At 40.9% G+C, this 12,350-nt stretch overlaps 1 protein-coding gene across 1 annotated transcript in view; it reads right to left on the bottom strand.

Moving 5' to 3' along the window:
• PPP3CA (protein phosphatase 3 catalytic subunit alpha) overlaps positions 1–12,350 on the bottom strand; it is a gene marked incomplete at its 5' end in the record, with an annotated part of 329,756 nt that overhangs the window by 161,325 nt on the left and 156,081 nt on the right. The window contains 1 exon segment of the mRNA NM_001082692.1: positions 7,645–7,845. Coding sequence (NP_001076161.1) covers positions 7,645–7,845 — 201 coding nt within the window.

Here is a 12,350-nt window from a genome sequence, read left to right as displayed (position 1 = left end):
AGATTTCAATAACTGTTAGTGCATGTTTATCTTTCCATGAAAACAACTAAAGGCACCACCTTCAGGAAAGTACTGAAACATTTCACTGTGTGGGACAGCACCACGGCACGGAAAACTGCAGAGGACATGGTGTAATGAGTCTTCAAGTACTGTAGCCGTTTTTGTAATTATGACATAATCGTAGTGACCACCAAATGTTTCCTGGGGATGGTGTTACATGTTTATTAATGCTTAATAGATTATTACTAACTGTATACAAACACAGAATTACTGAGGCTCAGCTGTTCTTAACAGACCACCCAACTGCACCACCCAATTCACCTTAGGACATTTTTCATCGCTAGAGTGTTTGTTTTATAAACTGTCCTAGTAGTAGATTTCTTTTTGTTGTTGTTGTTTTTGCTTCTGTTTAAAGATTTACTTATTTCTTTGAAAGTGTTACAGAGGGAGGGAGGAAGGGAGGAGGGAAAGAGAGAGAGATCAATCTTCTATCCACTGGTTCACTTGTCCCCAAATGACTCCAATGGCCAGGGTGGGCCACAGCAAAGCCAGGAACCTGGAACTTCATCCAGTTCTCTCACATGGGTTCAGGGGCCCAAAGACGTGGGTCACCTTCTAAGCTTTCCCAGACACAACAGCAGGGAGCTGGATCAGAAGTGGAGCAGCTGGGACTTGAAACAGCACCCAAGTAGGATGCTGGATTTGCAGGCTATGGCTTAATCTGCTGTGCCACACTGGTGGCCCCAGTAGTAGCTTTCTATAGAAAATTTCCAGACAGCTTATGAAGAAAATCTCAATTTTTTTAACAGAAAAAAGCTACTCATATATAGATAAATTGTATGTCCCAAATGTGCTAAGCAGTATACCCTTGCTTTGTCTCCTTGTGTTAAGGAACACATTTTTAATTAATATATAATAAATGATAATCAACAGTCAATAATTTATTCCTTCTCAAGAAACTTTACCATCAATGTTCCTCAGGCTTTCTCCAGAAATAAGCAACAGCAAATTCTACTCAATTTAAATGAAAGTGCCTCACTTACACCTTATTACAGAGAGGCCGCACAGTGGGTACAGTGTAGCATGACCGCTAGGCACGAGTAACATGGACAAACAAATGCCTGCTCAGGGCAAGGTCTGCAGCTGCCTACCTAGGAGACCTCTGGGCAAGCACCTAAGCAAGTGGTTCCTACAGTGTGATCTCAGCTCAAGAGCATCATTACCCAGGAACCTGTCAGAAATTCATTCTCAGCTCCTTCTGCAGATCGACTACTGAGAAACGCTGGAGGTGGGACGTGGCCCTCTGCAGCTTATGAAGCCCTCCTGGAGATTCTGATGCGTGCTCAACGTCACCAACACTGCTTTCAGCCCTGTGTCTCTCCCCTTCCTCATATGGTTTTCTGACAACAACCGTGTGTGACCAGAGAGGTAAAGTGATCAGGAAAAAAGGACAATGACTCTCATTCAGAATAGTCCCTAAAGATCTGGCCACAGAAATCATACGTGGGCAAAATGCCCCAGAAGTCATACTTTGTCCCCATAAAAACTAAAGTCACGCTGCTTTACAGTAAAACAAGACAGTACGAAGAGAATAAATACTGATCTTTTAGTTCCCAAAAGACACTGGATTCCAATCCCCACTCAACTCTCCCCAGAGTCCAGGCAAGGGGAATTCCAATTGACGTCAGCTGCTGTAGGGAAAGAATGCCATGACCTTAAACTTGGCCACCAGTCCACTCTCACATCCAGGAGCGGAGCCAGAGGGCTCCCTGGCCACTGCCTGACGTGCTAAATGGCAGGCCCAGCCACTGAGGGAATCCTTTGCTGCCCCAGGGACAAATCCCCTGCTGCAGGAAACAGACAAACCGGAGAGATTAGCAGCCTGCCCAGCTGATGATGCTGGCCACTGCCCTCCGCCCAGAGAGCAGAAAATAAGTTCCAAATCACTCTATTGAAAAACCTAATCTCCTGGTCTGCCTGCACTTTACAAATGAGTGGAATGTTCTCTGTCAAGTAAGAGGGAAAAACAGGAAAATATGAGAACTTCAGGGAGAAATGTAGTGGATTCCTGCAAACTCTAACCATATTCACAAAGTCTTTAATACACTGAATTTTAGTTCTGTAATTGATGCACAGTTATTCTTAAGTGTTGAAAATTAACTGAAATGTGATCCCTGTTGAACATGGGAGTGGGAATGGGAGAGGGAAGAGATGTATAATTTGGGACATGCTCAGGCTGACTGGCCCCAAGTGGTGGAGTTGGAAGCATACCAGGGGATTCCAATTCAATCCCATCGAGGTGGCATGTACCAATGCCATCTCACTGTTCCAGGTGATCAATCTCAGTTCACAGTTGGTCATGGTGGAGGGACTGGGAGTCAAAGGGAGCACATAGACAAGTCTAGTACCTGCTAACGCTAACCGATGGAGTAAATAAAGGGGAGAGTGATCCAACATGGGAAGTGAGATACTCAGCAGACTCATAGAATGGCAGATGTCCTAAATAGCACTCTGGCCTCAGAATCAGCCCTAAAGGCATTCGGATCTGGCTGAAAAGCCCATGAGAGTATTTCAGGCATGGAAAGCCAAGACACTCTGGCAAAAGATCTCTGTGAGTGAGATCCCAGTGGAAAGAACAGGTCTTCAAAGAAGGAGGTACCTTTCTCTGAAGGGAGGAGAGAACCTCCACTTTGACTATGACCTTGTCTAAACAAGATAAGAGTCGGAGAATTCAGAGGGCTTCCATAGCCTTGGAAACTCATGACTGGAGCATAGGGAGATTACTGATGCCATAGACAGGAGTGTCAATTGGTAAAGTCAACAACAGGAGTCACTGTGCACTTACTCCTCATGTAGGATCTCTATCCTTAATGTGCTGTGCATTGAGATTTAATGCTATAACGAGTACTCAAACAGTATATTTCACTTTGTGTTTCTATGGGGGTGCAAACTGTTGAAATCCTTACTTAATGCATACTAAACTGATCCTCTGTTAAAAAAAAAAAAAAGAAATTATCAATTCCCAACTTGACTCTCACTGGGATTAAACATGACAATAGGTCTGCTCTGATTTCATCATCATTTAAAAAAAAATCATCTATTATTTTTCACTTTATGTTTCTGTGTGGGAGCAAACTGTTGAAATCCATACTTAATGTATACTAAGCTGATCTTCTGTATATTAAGATAATCGAAAATGAATCTTGATGTGAATGGAAGGGGAGAGGGAGTGGGAAAGGGGAGGGTTGTGGGTGGGAAGGACGGTATGGGGGGGAAGCCATTGTAATCCATAAGTCGTACTTTGGAAATTTATATTCATTAAATAAAAGTTAAAAAAATAAATAAATAAAAAAAAATACAAACTAATAGTATGTCTTTAAATCAACTTTAGGAATCACTCTTTTAAAGGCCCTGAAATAAACACTGAATCTAATGTCCCAGGCATGCCAAAGTGAGCATCATGGCTCCCCTGAACTAGAAGGAAAGATTTCTGATCAACTCTTTCCCAGAGCTCCTCCACCAACACCCTGCTCATCCCATCAACGATGCTACTTTAGCCACAACTTTGATTATGGATTAACTCCCCTGCTCTAAGACCACTGTGGCTCCCCACTGCTTCCAGAGCAGTATTGCAAGGAACATTTTCAGTGCTGCCTACAAGAGACAAATATCTGACCCTCAACTTTGTAACCTGTCTCACAGCCTTCTGACACACTGTCTTCCCAAAGTTCATCTTCAAGAACAAGGCTGGCCACTTGATAAAACATACCTATGTGCTTAGTAGGCTGTAGTGCATGCCCAACTTTTGAATACAAGTAAATTTTACAAACCATGCGTGTTCCAATTCAAACCTCAGGAAACCTCAAGACATCCTCTGCCCTCTATGTTCTCTATGTTCCCATTCCAGTTTTTCAGCACCTCTGTTACAAACTTGACACATTATATAGTGAGTATCTGTTTGTGTGTCTGACTCCCTTACCAGAACCTGAGCATCCTAAGCACAGACCACATCTCAATGCTTTTACCATCCATGATTCTGGCCTCCCAAAAGAGTCCTCAATCCATTTTCAGGACAGGCAGGAATCCAGCTAGTTAACACAGACTTTAACTCAGGATGGGATGTGGCAACCAATGGGCACTGTCAGGAAAACCAGTCATTGTTCAAAAATAGAACAGCTTTATGGCTCTTATAAGCTACATACTAATTGGCTTGGGTAGATCTGAGTCAAATCTTTAATCAATAGCTTCTGTACTTACCTTGGGGTAAACACTGCTTCCATTTTCCACACAGGTCAGGTTGTGCACATGTGTGTAACCCATGCCACCCTTACCAAGTAAATGTCCTTTGGATGTGTTAAACTGAATTGTCAAAATGCATAGCTATATTAATATTTGGAAACTTTTAAAAAAATATTTCACGGGGTCAGCAATGTGGCATAGTGGGGAAAGCTGCCACCCACGATGTTGGCATCCCATGTGGTGCTGGTTCAAGTACTGGCTGCTCCACTTCTGATCCCACTTGTGGCTCATGTGCCTGGGAAAGCAGCAGAGGATGGCTCAAGTACTTGGGTCCCTGCACACATGTGGAACACCCAGAGGAATCTCCTGGCTCCTGGCTTCAGCCTGGCCCAGCCCTGGCCAATGTGGCCATTTTGGGGATGAACCAGTAGATGGAAGATATCTCTCTTTCTCTGCCTCTCTGTCTCTTTCTCTCTCTCTAATTCTGCCTTTGAAATAAATAAAATAAATCTTTAAGAAAAATAGAAAAATATATTTCATTTGTATGTTTTCTAGTAAACAAAGATATATTCAACTCAGTTTTCAGAAAAAGTGAAAGTGAGAAACTATTTTCACAAAATGCCTGCAACACAGAAATACAATTTTCAAGCTAAATATCTGGAAATCTACCGTTTTAATCAGTCAGGTTAGTCTAGAGCAAACAGCAGAGCTTCTATCATGGCTCCCTTGTTTTGACTGGGATCTCACTGAGAGTTTCAGATATCAGAAGGGTGCAGCCCTTATAAGCAGGACTATTGGCCTTATCAAAAAGTGCACAGAGAGGTGTCTTCCCCTTCTTCCACGTACAGACACAGATGGAAGCTCCATCTGAGAACACTAGACTTGCTGGTCTTTAATTTCAGACCTCTCAGACTCTCCTAAATATATAAATTTCTATTGTTTATAAACCACTAGGTTAATGGCATTTTTTTTATTGCAGCCATAAAGGACTATAACATTAACTTGCTGGAGAATGAGATACATAAAAATGTATTCTCCCTTTTATCCACTGCGCAAAAGATTTTTACTGGCCTCTGCCACTATTATTCCATATTCTAATACTCTCAGAAAAAGGAGGTGCGGGAGAGTGGAGAGACCACTCAGATGTAATCTGCTAGAAGCTCTGTAGAATCTTTCCTTTATCACGAGATGTGAATACTCTTCTAAAGAAAGGTTTTCCCTTGAGTTAGATTCCAGTTGTGCTTCAGAGCGACATATTCTGTGACGTCTCCAAAAGCTACTCTTGCACTACCTAAAAGGCTTTTCTTCTCTCTCATGGAAAGTGATACTTCATTGAGTCCTGATTTTTAAAGTATCTTCATATCTAGTTTGTGAAATTTGTCAAACTATCAGCCGCTATCTGAGCCAGGTGGAAGAATTAGGTGTGGCCTCTGAATGAGAGGGCAAATGTACTGCAGAAAGGCCCAGGGTTCAGGGAAAAGATATTGTGAATTTGACTCTTCTAAAATCTTCTCTTTGTGTTCTTCCAGGACAGAGGCTAGCAACAGAGGAAGTGATCAGGCCACCCCAGAAAATACCTCACCCTAAATATCCATTTGCCATGTTTTTTTTTCAACTCTATTAATACTTCCTGGGTTCATTCATGATTTTCACATGAATTATTCATCAGAATTCACAAATTATCACATGTAATGGGAGAAAAAGAACTCAACAGCACGCAATTCATTATTATCAAAAACAAATAAGCTAAATGATATATACAGCTAATACGTTAGGTAGAATTCATAGTCAAAATAAAAAAAAACCACTTTTTTTGTTGGTGGTGGATTCGGAACAGTATTCAGATACTGAAATTTTTGGGTTTTAATATATAGGAAAGTAAAGCCTGTCCACTGTTGCTCTGTATTGTATTTTCATGGCTTCTGTGACCTGCAGATAACAATGCATGACTCCACTGTATTAGATGAAAACAAGATTCACACAAGGGTACTTCAGAAAGTTCATGGGAAACGAAGCTAAAAGTCAAGTTTCTTTTGGTGCAAAAAAACCTAAAATTCATTGAAAATATTTTTATAATACACATTTTTCCATGAACTTAATGAGGACTCCTGACAGTAACTAACACACACACATACACAGACACCAGGTAAGTCCACGGCCTGATTCACGTACCATTGTCAATACAGACTTGATACAACTGCAGCCAATTCCTCCTGCTGCCTGACTCAACCCACCCTCACTATACTTTCTGAATTTGGAACAAGCAAGAAGATCACCTTGTCAACCAAAAATAAAATGTAAATTATGTCAATTTCTTTGGAGTAGGAATCTTTAGGGGGCATTTCCATCAAGGAAGGTATAAGCCTGATGTTCAAGAAAGAACAATCACATTCACATATGTGTTTGAAGACCAATAATATTATAAGAACATGCAGAATGGAAAAAAAGAGATAATCACTAAAATGCATGAGATAGTTTTAAATATTTCTCTTATTCCAAAAAGAGACATATGATATCTAGATGTTTTCCCTTTGCCAGGATGAAAATATGTAAGGGGAAAATGAAAATTATTAGGTTCTCTAAAAATGAAAGCCTGCCAAGTTTAGCAAACTCCACAAAGGGTAGATAGATCAAAAATCTCTAGTATGAGCTACTCTATTTTCCATTAAGCATACTTGAACAAAATTCGTACCTGCCCATGCAAAGCAACAGGACAAAAACATTCAGAATGTAAATATTTGTCTTCTAGGAACAAAAGTGAGAAATTTGGCTTTTGTCCTGAAGTTCAATATTTCCCAAATTTTATGAGAATCATCTAGAACACTTGACAAGTCAACACAGATTATGGGGCCTTACTCAGTTCTAGAATGGGGCCTGGAAATTCAGATTTTAACAAGTTCCCAGGTGAAGATGATGAGGAGGATGTAATGATGATGACAGTCTGGGGATCACATATCGAGAACCAGTAAATTAACTCAACCACTTCCTCAACCACTGTGAAAGTCTTAGGACACTTCAGCCTTCCCAGTGAATAGCCTGTGTTTTTTCTGCCAGTTAGTGCTTGCAATGACAAACAACATCACTTCTTAATTAAGAATTACACCAAATATCTTCATCATCTTCATTATCTTGAAGTTGCCCCTCACTTTTAATAGCACCCCAATCTTGCAGACATTGAACACATGAAAATAAAAATAGTCTACATACATACAATATCCTTAGTCCCTTAATGTACAGATTTAACAGTAAAGGAGCACAGTGAGTAAGGTACTTGAAGACCCAGTGGTAGTCAGGACCTTAGATCTGATGTTATAAACAAGAAAGTTCAGGCACAAGGGAGCCAGGAACTCCCTCCAGTCTCCCACGTGGCAGGCAGGCACCCAAGTCTGCATCCTCAGGACTTACCTGTGACCGGCGCATCAATATCCAGCAAGTTTTTTTCCTGTCGAAGAATTGAAGCGCCTTCTGTTATTATTCTCAACGCAACACTCTCTTCCAGTCTGCCCTCCTTCATGAGATGTGCTTTTAAGATATCCACACGAGGTTTCCCATCATTATCAAACACTTCCTTTGCTGTGAGCCGGTGACTTGGAGGAAATGGGACAGCTGAAAGGAAAAATGTCAAATTACTACATTAGCCCAAACTCCACAACAAAAGATTCAGTAACAACCATCCCCATCCGCAAACCCCTAAAGGTGTATTTTAAAAGTCTCCACATTAAAATAGGATCAAAGGCTATCAAGGATTAAGGACTGCCTTCTCCCTTTCATTCTAGATGCAATTTGCAGTCATTCATTCAGTACTATCTCTTGCATCTGAAAGATGCTGATGGGTTTAATAGAGGAAAAAGCCATGAGAAACAGTTTTCTGTTAGGCAATGATCAATTCCAGAAATGAAAACCGTTTCTACACAGAGCTCCACAATGGGCTGGGCAGTCTGCTATCTGCAGCAGGCTCATCTCCAGGGATCAGAAGAATGAGAAGAGGATGCCCTACCAGGTCTCCTGGCCTAACTAGTAAGCACAGAAAGGCAAAAACACACGTAAAGGGACTCAAGATTTGTGTGTAGTTATGTATGCACTTGTACAAAGGACTATCTTGAAGAGTGAGGGGCAGAATGACGTCAGGGGTAGGGAGGGACATAGTTATTTGGGAAAATGATATGAAAACAAACTCCAGGACTTGCTCCGGCTCAGAACACCCAGGCTCTCATCCAGCACCAGCTCCTCCCTCCCCCAATTTCATCCCTGCGCCCTTTAAAAGGAGCAAAAGCCCCTTGTGGTTGCTGGATTCCTTCACATATGTAAGTGCATTTACTCAGAGCACATTCGACATATGTGAAATTTCTGAAAAATGGTCAATGAGCCATTTACATTATTTTATTTATTTTTATTTATTTGAAAGACAGAGTCACACAGACACACACAGAGGGAGAGAGATTTTCCAACTGCTGTTTCACTCCCTGAATGCCCACAAAAACATGGGCTGGGCTAGGCTGAAGCCAGGAGCCAGAAACTCTCTGTTATCCCATATGGGGGGTAGGCACCCAAGTATACCTGAGCCATCAGCCACTGCCTCCCAGAGGGCATTAGCCAGGAAGCTCAGTGGGAAGCAGAGCAAGGACTCAATTATGCAGGCACACTGATAGGGCACGCAGGCATGGCAAGCAGAATCTTAACTGTTACACCACTACCCCCACGCCAATGAGCCACTGAAAAACTCATCATCTATTTTACCCGAAGATTCTTCCACTGGACAAAAACTCAGACCTTTGAGAAGTATCTGGCAAGGAGCATTGACATTATTCCATTTAACAGCTATGTGCCATATGCATCATGCTATAGGCAGAAGAGCACCCCCCCACACACACACACACCGCACAGGAGGGCTCTTCTTGGAGGAAAAATATTGAAGTCAAGAAATAAACCATGTCTTCTTGCTTCCTTAAAGTCTCTCGAAGAAGAAGACTGACAATAGACATATGCTAAGAAATCTGAGTAATCCAATAGCATATGTTTGCTATCACTGTGAAATGTAGCTACTTAAGAGAAAAGAAAAAACAGGAAATGAATCTATATGGATGGATGCAAGTGTGATTTTCTGAACAATTCAACCACATCTATTTAACTCTGCTGCCAAAAGTGGTTGTGACAGGCACGGTGGGTGGCAGGATGAAGCGGGGTGCAAAACTTGGCGGTGCCTGTTCCCCTGCTGCATGACCTTGGGAAGGTTAAAGAACTGCCTTTGCCTTTGGTTACCTCACCTGTAAGTGAAGATTATAGCTATCCGAGGATGGTTATGATAACCAAAGTAAACAGTAATAGTGGCGGCCAGCATTTACAGAGTATTTATTTTACACCTCATATTATCGTTTGGGTAATAAAATTGGACACATTAGTAAAGCTGTAAGACGGATAAGGCATATGTATGCATGTTTATATAAAAACTTATTTAGTCCTCATAATATTACTGTGGGAGAGTAACTTGAGGCTCAAAAATAATAAGCACCTTGCCCATGAAAATCACCTACTGATTCATCTGTGGACTCCCAGGGTTTAAAACCAGGCGTCTGAATCCAAAAACTCGGTGTTAACAGCTAAACTACATTGTTTCCAAGAAAGTATTTCAGATAGCTATTAATAATTAAAAAGCAGTCAGAAAGTCATTTTAATAATTAAAATTCTGACAAATGTAAAGAAGGGCTTACGTATAAAGACCATTTTTATTTTCAATAAAATGATTTGGGGCAACTAACAGTAGAATATTTCTGACAAGTATACTTTAAAAAGTTTCAGGAAAATGGGATTAAACTATAAGCTTATTTAGTGAAAAACATCCTAAGGGCTAAACAGTTTTTCCCATAGTATGCATTTTCATAAACTACTCTGAAGAGCCCTTCTAGAAACGGATTTCAAAAACCTTCTGCAACAAAATAACCTTATCTTTTAATTCCATTTTTCCTGGACTTTTTGAAGTACCCTCATAAGATGTCAAAGTATTGAATAAAATAAAACACAAATGTGTAATGCCAAAGGACAGTCAAAATAATAGAAAATCCATGAATTAAACAGAGAAAAGGAAGAAACTAGCCCATTAAACTGGAGATATTTGCAAGTGACTGTTTCTTTGAGCCCCACCCCTCCTTGTCTGACTACTATAGCATACTTGTTAAGAAAAGGAGACATTGCAATGGCCACTTTTTTTTTTTTTTTTTTTAACCTGGGGGCTTCTGTCTGTTTTGAGATTAGAAAATACCTGACCTGGCAATTCCTCAAAATTCCCCAAGCTATAGGTAATGAGTCATGACCTGAACAGGGAATGGACTGGAGAAAACTTCAAAACCTTACATATGCGCAGGAGCTGATTGTTTAGAAGCTACAATTTCCAAAGGTATGAATTAGGCAACTAATGAAGGTGGAAGTGACTGTAAAATTGTCAGGCCAAGAATCACAGGAAAAGGAAGGGGTCTGGCTTATTGCTGGACAGATAGTAACAGTGGGGTCTTATTAATATTAATAAAGATCAAAGCATTAAGCCTGAAAGTGTTCAAGCACTTAAGATGGTGAGAGGCAAAGAAAGAGCACCCTGCCCCCAAGGGACAGCCTCACCTTCGTGAATTAGACTTTCGCCAAGCCCCAAGGCTCTCTCCAATGCCAAGATCACTGTCAAGAGCAGATGCTCCACCCTTCACTGCAGCACTTTTACCTTCCAGTAATTGCTCATCTGACTAAGGTAAAGCCACCTGCTCCAACACACTGAAACTGGTTCCAAATAAACAGGGGCCAGAGAGAAGCAGCAGCAGCAGCCTACTAGAGGGCTATGTTTCCAACTGGACGATAGAGACACTGTTGACAGGGGACCCTCTACCAGTTAAACAGATGGCAACGCCTGCAGGGAACCAAGATGAGAAGCAAGAATGCCAACAATCGAACACAGAAATACTGTCAACCAGAGAAGCTTCCTGGGATAAGAGTAAGAGCAGGCTAATATTTGTGTACTTATGCACTTTTGGCTTCGTTAAAATAAAATACCAGCCCTACAAAGGTCACACTTATTTGCTTTCTCTGTTCACCTAGAATCCTATTGCAGACCTGTGCCAAATACGAAGCAAAACCTATTTGGACCAAAGACCCCAGTATGCTTGGGAAACATTTTTTTCATTAACTTGTTGTGAAAGTAGTTACTCTTAATACAATAAAATTGGATTTCCGCTTCTTTGCTTTTCTTTGAATATTGCAAGTTGCTTTCTTTGACACATGAGCAGGCAAGGACTGTGGAAATTGCTTGTGTATGCCACTAAAAATTCAGAAATAGCTATTGATATTTGGGCTGCCTCTTTCCAAAACAATTTTCAATTTTCTTGTAATTGCTTGTAAGTACATAGTGTTATAAAACCTCTTAGAAGCATCCTAGGGGTGAGTATTTGGCCCAGTGGTGAAGACACCAACATCCCACATCAAAGTGCCTCGACTCAATACGCAGCTCCAGCTTCTGACTCTAACTTTCTGCCAATGCACTCAGTGAGGCAGTGGGGAAGGCTCAAGTAATTGGATTCCCACAACCATATGAGAGTCCAGGACTGAGTTTCCATCTCTTGACTGTTGTATGATTCAGTCCTGGCCATTGTGGGTGTTTGATGAGTGAACCAGTAGATGGAAGAGCTCTCTCTCTGCCTCTCAAATAAATTCAATCTTTTTTTAAAAAAAAGCATCCTAAAATCAGAAACACATAGATTCTTCAACTTCACAATTCCAACTCCAAGTAATGCTTTTCCCTAATTTAAAGAAAAACAGCAAAGTAGCTGGAATTTGACATATGTGTGACCTTGACCAACTCCTGAGAAGAAACACACAGAAGGCTTTAAAGGTAAATGACATCCTGAATAGGATCACTTTCTCATATCACTGACTGGAAATCTGGCAGAGACTGATTTCCAGTGGTTAAGGGTAAGATCCTTGCTTCTTTTCTACTTGCTGTTTCCCCCAGAAAGTTTATCTGTGTGATGTGGAGAAAAGATACTCATCTATAAACTAAAATCACATGACTCCAATATTGCCATCTATACAACAATTATTGATACAACAGTCAGTTAACTATTCATTCATATGAA

The sequence above is a fragment of the Oryctolagus cuniculus genome, chromosome 8 (assembly GCF_051225735.1).
Source record: "Oryctolagus cuniculus isolate XC-2025 breed Fujian yellow rabbit chromosome 8, ASM5122573v1, whole genome shotgun sequence".
NCBI lineage: Eukaryota > Metazoa > Chordata > Mammalia > Lagomorpha > Leporidae > Oryctolagus > Oryctolagus cuniculus.
Note: the sequence above shows the minus strand (reverse complement) of the source record. Positions and strands in the feature narration are given on the sequence as shown.